Genomic DNA, 15,657 nt, shown 5'->3' with positions numbered 1-15,657 from the left:
TCCATTCCCCCATTGTCCAGTCAGAGCTGAAGAAGCTTCTTGGATGAGAAGCAAAACATCTTCAAAGAAAAAACAAGGAAGTCCAGTTGCCTCCCAAAAAAAAAGCACCTTTTGGACTCTCAAGTAATGGAAGACAGTTAACGTGTCGCCTCTAATCTTCCCCTTTGATAAGCAGATAGACTTATCTCCCACCACCGTTCATGATGTGATTTAGCCTCCAGAGCCCTCATCATCTTTGTTGCTCTTCTTTGCACATTTTTCTAGGCCTCTGCATCTTTTTTTCTTTTTCTTTTTTTGCATCGTGGTAACCAGCATTTTGCAGCCAAAGACTTTTTCTTTAAGCTTACACGACCCTTTGTAGCAAAACGATCGAAAAACTCAGCTTAAATTTCAAATATTTACTTTATTTGCAACTGCCAGAGGGAATTACCGGGATGGAGGGGCGGACGGCTGGCAAATCCAGCTCCCTCAACAGGAACAAAGTGCATAAAAATTTCAAAAAAGGGGGGGGAGAGGAAGAACGCAGTCTTGGTGGATTCGGTAACCCAAGGGTGAAAACGAATATGAACCTTTTTTCCCCCCTTCCAGAAGAGAACTGAAAGCCCAGCCTTTCTCCAGACAATTTAGGGAGAAACATGCTGTTTGTACCCTTAGACACAATTACCTCATTCCTCTCTAAAAACCCAGGTTTTGGGGGTGATGCGATTCTGCCTCCTCCGGGGGAGGGAGGGGAGGAATTCCTTGTCAGCCTGACTCCCTCCAGAAGCACAGAGGGAGGGACCAGATTTAAAGAACCAAGTAGGTTTTCAGTCCCGTTTTCAGTCCCGTTCAAGGAGACTGGAGAGAAACGGGAAACTGCTCCTTATGCCGGTCCGCCGGATACCCCGGCCGGGTCCAAGTCCGAATGCAGAAGATCAGGAGAAAGAGGACGATCTTGCCGGATCAGTTGAAAAAGTAAATCGATTTCTTCACCTTCTTTAATTTGAAATCGCCTGATGGGGAGAAACGGAGAGATCAGGAAAAAGAAGGTACCGTATTTTTCAGAGTATAAGACACACCAAGGTTTTGAAGAGGCAAATTTAAAAATACAAGTTTTTGCACTCTGCAGACCTCCCCAAAACGGCACATTTTTTTTGCAAAAATGGGCCCTTTTAAAAAAAAACCGGCATGAATAGCCTTTAGGAGGCTTGTAGAGTGCTGTTTTTTGCTCATTTCTGCCCTCCCCAGCCTCCAGGAGCACTCGGCAAGTCTTCTAAAGGCTATGCAGGGCCATTTTGGTGAAGGGGACGAGGTTTTCGGGAAGTAGAAAATGCTGTATTCAGTGTATAAGACGCACCCAGATTTTCAGCCCCTTTTTTGAGGGGAAATTGTGCGTCTTATACTCCCAAAAATATGGTATGCTGGTTGGTGAACATCTTTGCTTAATGACTGCTGCAAAAAAAGCTTGTAAAGGTGGACACAAAAACGGGGTGATCTGCTTAATGACCAACATGACATCACTGCAATTCTGGGATCAATTACAGTGGTAAGTTGGGAACCATTTGTAGTTTAATTAACAGTGGAAATGGATAATCTGGCCCATACAGGCTTGCAGCACTTCATTTAGTGACTGTTTGAAGTTACAAGGGCACTGAAAAAGTAACTTATGACCGTCTTTCGCACTTATGACCATTGCATCATCTCCATGGCCATACGACCAGTGAGTCATGATGGTTGCACTGTCTTGGGGTGGTGGGATCACCTTTTGTGACCTTCTGACCAAGTCAATAGGGAAGCCTGACTCACTTAACAACTGTCTTTTAGCAGCTGCAGTGATTCGCTTAGCAATGTGGCAAGGAAGGTCGTAAAACGGGGCAAAGCTCACTTAACAGCTGCCTTGCTTAGCAATGGAAATGTGGAGTTCAACTGCGATCAAAGGACGACCTGCAAGATAAAATTTAAATCAGCTTTTGAGAGCTCAGGCTTTTTAATCAAATTCCTTCGCTTGAAAAAGCGCCTGGGATTTTCCATTTTTTTCTTTGCTTAACATAAAGATACCCTAAGATGAACACTAAAGAGGATGTTCATTTGAACTTCAAGGCCTGGAGTGGGGAAAGCTACTGAAGAGTCTCAGCTTTGAGTCCAACAGGGACAAAAAAAAAAAAAGAGGAAGTGACAGATTGTAGCTGTGAGCCATGGATTCTCTCCGCAGGTGGGCACATGTCTGCCAACAGGGGCACCCCTAGGACCTCACAGGATGTGCTTGGGAGGGCACCGATATTGTCTTTCAAACCACGAGGCCCCTGTCGTTTGCTTTAATGCCACAGAATGGGCTGGGGGAGATGGTCCTCGGAACACCCCGAGGAGCAGTTTTTTTTGCCAAAAGCAGGTTTGCAGCGAACGCAAGCAAGAGCAGCATGGCGTGTGGCTGGTTGGTTGGTAAAACCGGTAAATCATACGGCATCAGGCCCAAACCGAAGGAGTTTGGTGCCCAGGTGAACCGAGATGCTTTGCTGAGATCAAGTGCAACGCAAGCGAAGGGTTGTAGAACGGGCACCGTTTCTCTTTCAAAAAGAGAAATATTGGGATAACAGCTTTATCCTGATTCCATAGATGCTTAAAATAAACATGAAAATGGAGCCAGTATTATTTTTCTTAGGCTTGATGGGCAAAGAGCTTGAATGAAAATTTGGGGATGGCCTAGAAACCAGGAGACGGTGAGTTCTAGTCCTGCTTTAGGCAAGAAAGCTGGGTGACATTGGGCAATCACCAGGAGACAGTGAGTTCTAGTCCCACCTTAGGCAAGAAAGCTGGATAGATGAGATTGGGCAAATCACCAGGAAACAGTGAGTTCTAGTCCCACCTTAGGTATGAAAGCTGGATGATGTTGGACAATCACCAGGAGACAGTGAGTTCTAGTCCCACCTTAGGCAAGAAAGCTGGGTGACATTGGGCAATCACCAGGAGACAGTGAGTTCTAGTCCCACCTTAGGTATGAAAGCTGGATAGATGAGATTGGGCAAATCACCAGGAAACAGTGAGTTCTAGTCCCACCTTAGGTATGAAAGCTGGATGATGTTGGACAATCACCAGGAGACAGTGAGTTCTAGTCCCACCTTAGGCAAGAAAGCTGGGTGACATTGGGCAATCACCAGGAGACAGTGAGTTCTAGTCCCACCTTAGGTATGAAAGCTGGATAGATGAGATTGGGCAAATCACCAGGAAACAGTGAGTTCTAGTCCCATCTTAGGTATGAAAGCTGGGTGACGTTGGACAATCACCAGGAGATAGTGAGTTCTAGTCCCACCTTAGGCAAGAAAGTTGGATAGATGAGATTGGGCAAATCACCAGGAGACAGTGAGTTCTAGTCCCACCTTAGGCAAGAACGTTAGCTGGGTGACTTTGGGCCAATCACCAGGAGACTGGGAGTTCTAGTTCTGCCCTAGGCCTGAAAGTTGGCTGGGTGACTTTGGGTTGTTGAAGAGAAATGAACAGGAGGAAGGAATATTAGGTATGCCCCCTGGTTTATTTGAAATAATAATAATAATAATAATAATAATAATAATCCATTATTAATAAATTAATAATTAATAATAAACCACAAATGATCCATTGGAATTTGTGCAAAAATTATAATATCAAAACAGCAAAAAACTGGTGGGAACATCAGCCTGAAAAAGTCACCGAAAATCAGATGGTCAAGATCTTGTGGGATTTCCGTATACAAACCGACAAAATACTGGCACATAATACACCAGAAATCACACTGGTTGAGAAAAATAAGGTCACAATCATAGACATCGCAATACCAGGTGATAGCAGGGTCGCTGAGAAGGAACATGAAAAAATCGCAAGATACCAGGACTTAAAAATCGAAATTCAACGACTATGGCACAAACCAGCAGTGGTAATTCCAGTGGTAATTGGCACACTGGGTGCTATTCCAAAAGCACTGGAATTACATTTAAAACAGTTAAAAATTGACAAAATCACCATCAGTCAAATGCAAAAAGCCGCACTGCTTGGATCTGCACGTATATTACGAAAATACGTTACGACGTCCTAGGCCCCTGGGTGGGGCCCGACTAGTAACCAATGCCAAATCCGGCGAAACAACTGGCCGCTGTGATACAATTGTGTAATAATAATAATAATAATAATAATAATAATAATAATAATAATAATAATAATAATAATAATAAGTCTGCCAAATGCAGACTTTGCAAAGAAGCTGATGAAACTGTTGATCACATACTCAGCTGCTGTAAAAAATCACGCAGACTGATTATAAATTGCGGCACAATTCAGTAGCACAAATGATCCATTGGAATTTGTGCAAAAATTATAATATCAAAACAGCAAAAAACTGGTGGGAACATCAGCCTGAAAAAGTCACCGAAAATCAGATGGTCAAGATCTTGTGGGATTTCCGTATACAAACCGACAAAATACTGGCGCATAATACACCAGACATCACACTGGTTGAGAAAAATAAGGTCACAATCATAGACATCGCAATACCAGGTGATAGCAGGGTCGCCGAGAAGGAACATGAAAAAATCGCAAGATACCAGGACTTAAAAATCGAAATTCAACGACTATGGCACAAACCAGCAGTGATAATTCCGCACTGCTTGGATCTGCACGCATATTACGAAAATACGTTATGACGTCCTAGGCCTCTGGGTGGGGCCCGACTAGTAACCAATGCCAAATCCGGCGAAACAACTGGCCGCTGTGATACAATTGTATAATAATAATAAAAGTGATACACCTCCCCAAACGCAGAGAATAAAATAAAATATCAAATAAAAATATTTTTTTCAAATAAATAAATAAAATTTTAAAAAAATATGGGAGGGTGAGGTATTTGGATGGAGCAGGCGGCTGAGAAAATGTCCAGCGCCTTGTACTGCCTCCCTCATTCCCCCCGCCCTCTTCTCATCCGAGCCTTTTCCCAGGGTCAGCCCGACAGAATCGCCAGTAAAGCTGCAACCTTGACACAGGTGTGGGAGCAGCGGCCTGCAGGAGCCCCATGTGGTTTGGAAGCTTTGTAGCCACCGGCAAATCAGAGGAAGCAGCCGAGTAAAAAGGAAGCATTTTTTTTTCCCTTTGAAAGGGAGTGAACGCTGCAGAAGAAAAAGAGGTAGAGAGAGAGACACAGCCGGGAAAAAAGCAAGCATAAAAAAGCAAGACGTGGAAAGTTGCAAATATTCCACAGGCTGGCCAGGAACAGGGAAGAGGAAGGCAAGAGGACATTCCAGGGAGAGGAATTCAGGCAGAACAGTTGGTTTGTCAGAAGAAATCGCTGTTATGTAACGCGGGCAGTCCTCGACTTACGATCAAAATTGAGCCCAAAATATATGTTTTGTCAAGTGAGACGTTGGTTAAGTGAGTTTTGCCCCCTTTTACGACTTTCCTTCACACAGTTGTTAGGTGAATGATTGCACCTGATAAGTAAGTAATCTGGTTGTTAAGCAAATCAGAAGTTGGTCGCATGACAACCCCCCCCCCCCAAAAAAAACAGGGACACTGCAACCGTCATAAGTATGAACCAGTTGCCAAGCGTTTGAAATTTTGATGACGTGATCCTGGGAATGCTGCCAAGGTCGTAAAGTAGCATTTTTCAGTGCCGCTCTAACTTTGACCGCTCCCTAAACAAACTGTTGTAAGTTGTGTAGAGCAGGGGTGTCAAACTCAAGGCTCGCAGATTGGATCTGGCCTGCAGGGTACCTAAATCTGGCCCATGGGGTGGGTGTGGAAATAGCAAAGGATTGGTCCGCAGTGCCTCTGGCAGCCAAAACAGGGCGCAGGTGGGCTGCATGCAGCCCCCCACCTCCCGTTTTTGGCCTGGGCGGACTCCTGCAGCACTCTGCCGGCCAAAACAGGGTGCGTGAGGGCCGTGTGTGGCCCCACCCACATGTAGGCTGTCTGGGGTGCTGCAGAAGGCGTCCATCCCATCTCACCCGCCCCTCCTTTCTGGCCCACAGAGGAGATCTATAAAAAGAGCCGAGGTGGCGCAGTGGTTAGGGTGCAGTACTGCAGGCCACTTCAGCTGACTGTTATCTGCAGTTCAGCGGTTCAAATCTCACCGGCTCAAGGTTGACTCAGCCTTCCATCCTTCCGAGGTGGGTGAAATGAGGACCCAGACTGACTCTGTAAACCGCTTAGAGAGGGCTGAAAGCCCTATGAAGCGGTATATAAGTCTAACTGCTATTGCTATAACGCTGATCTGGCCCTCAAAGAAAACCAGTTCGACACCCCTGCTGCAGGGTGCAGTATTGTAAGTCTCTGAATAGCAATGGAGTATACGAAGTATAGTTGTTATAGTAATTAGTGTACAATGGCTGGAAACTAATCAAGAAGAGGAATTAAGGAGAAACTTCCTAACAGTGAGGACAATTAACCAGTGGAACTACCAGCCTCGAGATTTTGTGCGTTCTCCAGAGAGGTGGGTTGCTGCTGGTTCGGCCCGGTTCGGCTGAACTGGTAGCGGAATTCAGGCGTGGGTCGCGGAACCGGCAGCGACCCAGGCCTAACATGCTTCCGAACCGGTTCCCTCACGGTCGCTTGGATGCCGCCATTTTGAATTTTAGTGACTGCGCATGTGAAGTTCACTGTAAATTGTTCTGCGCACAAGCGCAGGACAATTGACATAGAAAAGTGCATGCATGCGCGGTGCGTGTCAGGCACACACGCATGTTGAAAACTGGCAGTAACGCCGACAGCAACCCACTCCTGGTTCTCCATCCCTGGAGGTTTTTACGAAGAGACCGGACAGTCACTTTTCTGAAATGGTATAGGTTCTCCGGCTTGAGCAGGGGGCTGGACTAGAAGACCCCCAGGGTCCCTTCCAGCTCTATTCTCTTCTAAAACAAATATCAGCCCAAGGGCCCTGGTTGTGTGCGTTCAGGCAACTTCTACTAGAACAATGCAATCGCTTCAGTCTTTAATGCCTGGAAGAAGCCAATGGGGCTGCTTGGACCAAGGAATTTAGCAACTGGAGGTTAAGCCAATGACTCACCGCGTCACCAGGCTGAATCTTGCTATTGTACAGCTGGGGAGGAACATGATTCGAGTCACGGTTAACATTGGGGTGGGGGTGGGGCTGTAAGAGGGGGAGGCGTTGCGCATGTGAGCACAGCTGGCTGCGGAGTCTGTTCAGTGGTAAGGCTATTATAGGCTTAAGAAACAGCTTCTTACGCATGTTGTACCGCAAAACAATTGAGAACAGAGTGCTGTCAATTTTCATCAATCTTGGCCACTACGGGACGTCAATCACCTGGCTTTTGACACCCCCACCTACTCCTAAAACGCCATCAACTCCCCAAACGAACATTTGCAAAAGAAATTAACAAAAGTGCATCGCATTCGCTTGAAAGGACGTGACCCCTGATATTCCCATACAGGGAGTCCTCGACTTACGACCAAAACGGAGTCCAAATTTTCCTGTTTACGTGAATTTTGGGCCCCAGCTGACGACCCGTCTCGCTGCAGTTGTTAAGTGAATCACTGCAGTTCTTAAGTTAATGAGGTGGTTGTTAAGTGAACCCGGCTTCCCCACTGCCACAAAACGGGATTGCGTAACAACCCCCCCCCCGGACACTGCAACCGTCATAAATATGAGTCGGTTGCCAAGCGTCTTGAGTTTTGACGGTGAGAATCAGAAGCATGGAAAATGGTCACAAGTCACTTTTTCGGCGGCCTAACTTCTAACCATCACTAAATGAACTGTTGTAAGTCGAGGATTATCAGCAGAGGCTGTCCTTGACTTACGACCATTCGTTTAGTGTTAAGTGAATCCGGCTTCCTCACTGACTTTGTCAAAAGGTCACAAAAGGGGATCCCATGACCTCAGGACAGTGCAACCGTCACGAGTCACTTGCCAACCATTCGAATTTTGATCGTATGGCCATGGAGATGATGCAACGGTCGTAAGTGTGAAAAACGGCCATGAGGCACTTTTTCAGCGTAGCTTTGGCCCATTATACAGATGCAGGCTCTGCCTTCTCTTATTTGAATGTTCTCTAGGCCAGAAGTCGCCAACCTGGGCAACTTTATGACTTGTGGACTTCAACTCCCAGAATTCCTCAGCCAGGGCATTCTGGGAGTTGAAGTCCACCAGTCATAAAGTTGCCCAGGTTGGAGACCCTTGCTCTAGGCAGTATGGAAATGATTTGAGTGTTGCTGTGTGTGACATCCCTGTCAAAGCAGGACCACAGACTGTCGGTGAGAGAAGAGGAGAAGCAGATAAGATTAACAAGTGGGCTGTGTTGTGGCCCGCTAGCAGACAGTGAGGAGGTTGGGGAGGAACATGGGCCAGTCCTGGAGTCTGGGGAAGGCTCTGATGAGGGCTCTGTGTCAGAGGCAGAGAGGGGGCAGGAGCCCTCTGACAGTTATCAGCTGCCTTCACAGGCAGACATCAGTGAGGCAGAGGAACAGCTGGAGCCTGTTCCCAGTGTGTGCATGTACAGAGTGGCCAGAGGAAGGGAACAGCTAAAGAACAGGGGTCGACCTGGAAATAAGGCCACAGGTGGACGATGAATGGCCCTTCCCAGAGGAAATAAGAGAGGAGCGAAAGGGGAGTGGAGTTTGCAGGAGACAAGTAGGAGACAAATTCTGCAGATATCTGGCCTGGCAGCTCTCCAAGCCAGAGAAGGTCTGTGACCGTAAATCCTCCCTTGAAAAACTTTGCTGGCTGTGAATGAGGAGAATTCACAGTCAATTAATAAAAGGGTTTTTTTGTCAGGACAAGGAGTTTGCTTCATGCTTTTTGGAAGCCTCAGTCAGAACAGTAACAAGGAAGCTCAGAGAGCACCAAGCACCCCTCATTTCAACCCTGAGCTACAAATATTGCCTTCGACTGGTAAAATTTTCATCTTTAAAACAATTAAGCAGGGGCATCCATCGAGGATTTGCACAGCCTTCCCTTACAATCTCCTAAATACTGTATTTTTCGGAGTATAAGATGCACCAGAGTATAAGACGCAGGAAGGTTTTGAAGAGGAAAATTTTTTTAAAGTGTTTGCACTCTGCAAACCTCCCCAAAACGGCCCATTTTTTGCAAAAACGGGCCAGTTCCCCCCCCCAAAAATGGGGCATGAATAGCCTTTAGGAGGCTTGCAGAGTGCTCCTGGGGGGGGGGGCAAAACGAGCAAAAATGGCCCTTTTTCTGTCAAAAAAAAGGGCATGGATAGCCTTTAGGAAGCTTATAAAGCACTGCTGGGGGCTGGGAGGGCAAAAATGGGCTATTTTTTGCTTATTTCTGCCCTCCCCAGCCCTCAGGAGCTCTCTGAAAGCCTTCTAAAAGCTAAGTACGGCCATTTTGGTGAAGGGGGTGGGGTTTCTGGAGGCAAAATAATGCCGTATTCAGTGTATAAGACGCACCCAGATTTTCAGCCTCTTTTTTGAAGGAAAAAGGTGCGTCCTATACTCCGAAAAATACGGTACCTGGTCTCACAAATCAAGGGGCTTTTGAGTCTTACCTTTCTTGGGAATTTTAGGCAGTAAATCTTTCAGCTCCTGGATCCTGGCCTGGACAGCTCGCTGATTCTTTTTCTTTAGCTCGCCTTCAGGTATCCTTTGGGAGAGAAAGGGAACAAGTCAAGCAAAGAGGAGCTCAAGGCCATTTTCCCTCAACCTCATGGGTAAAATCGGTTCCCATCAAACCTAAAAACAGCAGTTTGGGCCCAATCCTTTCAGCAGAAACTTCACCAAACACAGTTGCTTGAACCGCAGGACAGTGCAACAGCCGTAAATCGGTGGTGTTGCCAAACACCCGAAATGTGGCTGCAAGAGTGAGCTGTGGAGTCCAGTTCTCAGACCCTCATCCTTACGCCGTAAATCCCTTTTTATAGGTAAGTCGCCACTTCGAACGGTTGCTAAGTCACCTGTCGTAAGTGGAGGACTACCTGTTTCCCCTAAAATTCGACCTAATCAGGGAAGTAAGCCCTAGCTCCTTGATGGCGAATCTGGGGCATGCGTGCCCAAAGTGGCCCGTGGAGCTAGATTGCCTGGCACGCGTGGCATGGCCTGTTCCTCATGTGCACCCAAAATGAGCCCTAATTAAGATCCCGGCTGCTCCAGGGTGCAGAGGTAAAAATTAAGCTAGGGTAGGGATGGGAGCAGTGGTGGGTTGCAGGCGGTATGCCCCGGTATGTGCGGACTGGTCCCTGCCGGAAGCAGCAGCCACCGTACTGGAACGGTGCTTTGGAGGGCCTGCCTGCCCTCGTTCCTTATCTGTATTTGAAGGAAACGGGCCATCTGCGCATGCACGCACAGCGCCTGTGCAATGCGTGGCTGAGCAGCTAGAGCATTGCAGGTGGTGGGTGTGCATGTGTGCGCAGTGTGCGTGCCCGAGGTGCATGCCCGGCTCCCGTTGCAGCATACCAGTTGTAACAGGAGTTGAAACCCACCACTGGATGGGGGTGGTGGTGTGTGGAGCTGCCCTACTACTTACCTTCGGACAGTTTGCAGCCAGGCTTCACACACCTTGGCCTATTTCTTCTGCAGGCTTTCCTGAAGGCCTCTCAATCTGGAGCTCTGTTATTGACTGAAGAGGCCTTCAGGAAAGCCTTGCTGGCCTAGACAGATGAAGACGTACCTGAAGGCCTCTGTAGCCGATAGCAGATCTCTGGATCGATCTGGAGAGGCCTTCAAGAAAGCCTTGCTGGCCTAGATGGATGAAGACGTACCTGAAGGCCTCTGTAGCCGATAGCAGATCTCTGGATCGACCTGGAGCTCTGTTATCGACTGAAGAGGCCTTCAGGAAAGCCTTGCTGGCCTAGAGGGATGAAGACGTACCTGAAGGCCTCTGTAGCCGATAGCAGATCTCTGGATCGATCTGGAGCTCTGTTATCGACTGAAGAGGCCTTCAGGAAAGCCTTGCTGGCCTAGATGGATGAAGACGTACCTGAAGGCCTCTGTAGCCGATAGCAGATCTCTGGATCGACCTGGAGCTCTGTTATCGACTGAAGAGGCCTTCAGGAAAGCCTTGCTGGCCTAGACGGATGAAGACGTACCTGAAGGCCTCTGTAGCCGATAGCAGATCTCTGGATCGATCTGGAGCTCTGTTATCGACTGAAGAGGCCTTCAGGAAAGCCTTGCTGGCCTAGACGGATGAAGACGTACCTGAAGGCCTCTGTAGCCGATAGCAGATCTCTGGATCGATCTGGAGCTCTGTTATCGACTGAAGAGGCCTTCAGGAAAGCCTTGCTGGCCTAGACGGATGAAGACGTACCTGAAGGCCTCTGTAGCCGATAGCAGATCTCTGGATCGATCTGGAGCTCTGTTATCGACTGAAGAGGCCTTCAGGAAAGCCTTGCTGGCCTAGACGGATGAAGACGTACCTGAAGGCCTCTGTAGCCGATAGCAGATCTCTGGATCGATCTGGAGCTCTGTTATCGACTGAAGAGGCCTTCAGGAAAGCCTTGCTGGCCTAGACGGATGAAGACGTACCTGAAGGCCTCTGTAGCCGATAGCAGATCTCTGGATCGATCTGGAGCTCTGTTATCGACTGAAGAGGCCTTCAGGAAAGCCTTGCTGGCCTAGACGGATGAAGACGTACCTGAAGGCCTCTGTAGCCGATAGCAGATCTCTGGATCGACCTGGAGCTCTGTTATCGACTGAAGAGGCCTTCAGGAAAGCCTTGCTGGCCTAGACGGATGAAGACGTACCTGAAGGCCTCTGTAGCCGATAGCAGATCTCTGGATCGATCTGGAGCTCTGTTATCGACTGAAGAGGCCTTCAGGAAAGCCTTGCTGGCCTAGACGGATGAAGACGTACCTGAAGGCCTCTGTAGCCGATAGCAGATCTCTGGATCGATCTGGAGCTCTGTTATCGACTGAAGAGGCCTTCAGGAAAGCCTTGCTGGCCTAGACGGATGAAGACGTACCTGAAGGCCTCTGTAGCCGATAGCAGATCTCTGGATCGATCTGGAGCTCTGTTATCGACTGAAGAGGCCTTCAGGAAAGCCTTGCTGGCCTAGACGGATGAAGACGTACCTGAAGGCCTCTGTAGCCGATAGCAGATCTCTGGATCGATCTGGAGCTCTGTTATCGACTGAAGAGGCCTTCAGGAAAGCCTTGCTGGCCTAGACGGATGAAGACGTACCTGAAGGCCTCTGTAGCCGATAGCAGATCTCTGGATCGATCTGGAGCTCTGTTATCGACTGAAGAGGCCTTCAGGAAAGCCTTGCTGGCCTAGACGGATGAAGACGTACCTGAAGGCCTCTGTAGCCGATAGCAGATCTCTGGATCGATCTGGAGCTCTGTTATCGACTGAAGAGGCCTTCAGGAAAGCCTTGCTGGCCTAGACGGATGAAGACGTACCTGAAGGCCTCTGTAGCCGATAGCAGATCTCTGGATCGACCTGGAGCTCTGTTATCGACTGAAGAGGCCTTCAGGAAAGCCTTGCTGGCCTAGACGGATGAAGACGTACCTGAAGGCCTCTGTAGCCGATAGCAGATCTCTGGATCGACCTAGAGCTCTGTTATCGACTGAAAAGGCCTTCAGGAAAGCCTTGCTGGCCTAGACGGATGAAGACGTACCTGAAGGCCTCTGTAGCCGATAGCAGATCTCTGGATCGATCTAGAGCTCTGTTATCGACTGAAAAGGCCTTCAGGAAAGCCTTGCTGGCCTAGACGGATGAAGACGTACCTGAAGGCCTCTGTAGCCGATAGCAGATCTCTGGATCGATCTGGAGCTCTGTTATCGACTGAAGAGGCCTTCAGGAAAGCCTTGCTGGCCTAGACGGATGAAGACGTACCTGAAGGCCTCTGTAGCCGATAGCAGATCTCTGGATCGATCTGGAGAGGCCTTCAGGAAAGCCTTGCTGGCCTAGATGGATGAAGACGTACCTGAAGGCCTCTGTAGCCGATAACAGGACATCGCCCTCCCCGCCCCCAAATAAGACCTGGCGGTACATCTAAATGCTTATAAAAGCTGCATAAGGCAAGCATCATCTTAAAAGGGAGTTCCTCCTCTTCTTTTACAGGCAAAAAGACACTTTTAGGCCTGCTGCTCTAAAAGCGATATGGAATAAGCTTTCCTGTTTCCAGTAAGATTTACTCAGGCGCAAAGTGGAGTAAGATTGTACAGAAAGCCCTCGACTTACAAACAGTTCGCTTAGCGACCGTTCAAAGTTACAACGGTGCTGAAAGAAGTGACTGTCAACTTGTAAAGCGTTACCATGACTATTATCAAGTTGACATTGGAGGGAAGATTCCATGCATACCTTTGGCCAGAGTCGGATCTCATATTTCTACAACCTCGTTGGTGGATATGATTTATGACACAGACTGAGGGAGGGGAGAGTTAGGGGTAAAGTGCAAAGACCAATAACAGGAAATCAGTTTCGGCTCCACAGAAGAACATGCCAAAATGTTGATCCTAATAAATGACTGGATTTCTTTTGAACTTTGTCTTGAGGCTCGTAAATTAATTAGGTCATCTTTTGGAAACTTCACAGTGACCTTATGACCATTTTTCACACTTATGACCGTTGCAGCATCCTGTTCTGACCCAGCTCCCCAAACACGACAAACACTCTTTGGTGAAATCAATGATTTCTTTATGCCAGCAGCCCCGGCAAAAAGTTTCTTTCACCTCAGGCTAAAAAGTCTGTCCGTCCGGGGGATGAATAGTTGTCTGCCACTTCTATTCATCTCCAGCCTTTGCCTTTTATCCCCAGAGTTAGGATGGGGCTTTGCTAGCAGCAGCGGCTCTTCCGTCCCGAGGACCGGCCCACGGATTTCCACTGCTCTCCTCTCCTTGGCCTTCTGCGCATCCATGCGTCAGGCACTGGACCCAGCTGTTCCCCCTCTTCCTCATCAGCCACCTCCAGACCTGGGGGCTGTTGACTCTCCCTCTGAGGGCTGACGGATGGCTCAGGCTCCACCTCTGTCTCTGTCTCTCTCTGACAGCTCCATTCTGTCAACTCATAAAGTTGCCGTGGTGAGGAAAGGGGGGGGGAAGCGCATTCCACGCATACCTTCGGCTAGAGTCGGATCTCAGATTACTACAGCAGGCTCGTGAGGCATGCACCTCATTGGTGAATGTGATTTATTACACAGACTGAGGGGAGGGAGGAAACAGGGGTAAAGTTCAGCCATAATTAAAATGAGATGAGATCTGCCTGCAATAGGGTATTGCCGGAATGGTGGTCCTAATAAATGACTGGTTATCTTTTAAAACTTGGCTCGAGGCTCATGAATTAATTAGGGCATCTTTCGGAAACCTGACCCATGCCCTCTCCCTTCCCTGCTGACCCTGACTCCCATGCCTCCTCCTCTTCCTCTGATTCGGCTGCTGGAGGGGCCGAGGCTGGCAGGCCAGAACCCATCCTGATGGTCACGTGATTTACATTCAGCCACTTGACAACTGAACTCACATTTATGACGGTTGCATGTCCCCTTTTGCGACCATCTAAACAAGCAAAGTCAAATGGCACGTAAAAGAGAAAATAAACACCCCAAAAGATTCTGAGAACTTACGCGGTGTTGGAACAATATTTCTCCAACATGAATTTCGAAAGGTCCTCCAAGATGGGTTGGCTGTGTAGTGCTACGAACTGTTCGCGGCATATCTAGGATTCAGAGAATAAATCCCTTAGACATTCTTCCTGAAACATGTAGGAACCCCACCCACCCACCCACAAAGGACAGGGAGTCCCCGAGCTACGACAGTTCATTTAGTGACCATTACAAGTTACGAACGGCACTGAAAACAGTAACTTACAGCTGCTTCTTGCACTTACGGCCATTGGGGCAGCCCCATGATCATGTGATCTAAGAACCGAGGTGGCGCAGTGGGTAGAGTGCAGTACTGCAGGCCACTTCAGCTGACTGCTATCTGCAGTTCAGCGGTTCAAATCTCACCGGCTCAGGGTTGACTCAGCCTTCTATCCTTCCGAAGGTGGGTAAAATGAGTACCCAGATTGTGGGGGCGATATGCTGACTCTGTAAACCACTTAGAGAGGGCTGAAAGCCCTATGAAGCGGTATATAAGTCTAACTGCTATTGCTATTTGAGCACTTGGCAGCCTTCAATTATTTAGAATGGTTGCAACATCTTTTATAAAGAACCGCTTCGTAAAACTCTAGTAAGACCACACCTGGAATACAGGTAATGCACAGATTACTAATGTTATCTTAGCGAACGTTCGAAGTTACCCAATAAGTGCCCCCTAACATTTGCGAACAAGGTCCAAAACTACAAATCTTGCAGCACCAAGACAATTGTTTGAGTCTCTGCAAAATTAGTCCTGCATGTTGCCAGCAGAAATGCAGCTTCTGAGGGGCGGGTGTGTGGTCGTAATTTGAGGACTACCTATTTATAGGTTTATCGTACGCTAATCCTCTCTACGAGAATCTGAACTACTAACAGTCAAAGCAAATTGGAGGTAGATAAGAATTCACAGTGGACTGGACTTAGAACTCTTTGTGGGTGCAAAGGGACTCGAGACTGATGATGTGTTTCACCCCCTCCCCCTTCCTCAGGTTCAGCCTGATCATCTCCTGCACCATCTTGGAGTCGCCAAGTTTCAAAAACAACATCTCGGACCAAGGCATGATACAGTGAGAGGGTGTTTGGGTGGCATTATTCTTACCTTATTCATTAAATCCACCGTGGCTGCATGCGTCCAGAAACAGTCATGCACAGAGACGAAGGTTAGCCCGGCC

At 48.0% G+C, this 15,657-nt stretch overlaps 1 protein-coding gene across 1 annotated transcript in view; it reads right to left on the bottom strand.

Moving 5' to 3' along the window:
* Nucleotides 1-383: 383 nt before the first annotated feature.
* The window catches only part of POLRMT (RNA polymerase mitochondrial), a 69,587-nt gene continuing 54,313 nt past the window's right edge, over nt 384-15,657 (bottom strand). Inside the window, exons 18-21 of the mRNA XM_087703299.1 lie at nt 15,585-15,657; nt 14,471-14,562; nt 9,465-9,559; nt 384-992 (exon numbers count right to left, since the gene is read on the bottom strand). Of these exons, the coding sequence (XP_087559425.1) occupies nt 943-992; nt 9,465-9,559; nt 14,471-14,562; nt 15,585-15,657 (310 nt within the window). The 3' untranslated portion in view covers nt 384-942. The remainder of the gene's footprint in view (nt 993-9,464; nt 9,560-14,470; nt 14,563-15,584) is intronic.

Source organism: Thamnophis sirtalis, unplaced genomic scaffold (genome assembly GCF_051295495.1).
Source record: "Thamnophis sirtalis isolate CommonGarterSnake01/CBP01778 unplaced genomic scaffold, rThaSir2_p1.2 scaffold_1, whole genome shotgun sequence".
In the NCBI taxonomy this organism is placed as follows: Eukaryota; Metazoa; Chordata; class Lepidosauria; order Squamata; family Natricidae; genus Thamnophis; species Thamnophis sirtalis.
This window is presented reverse-complemented; position numbering and strand designations above follow the sequence as displayed.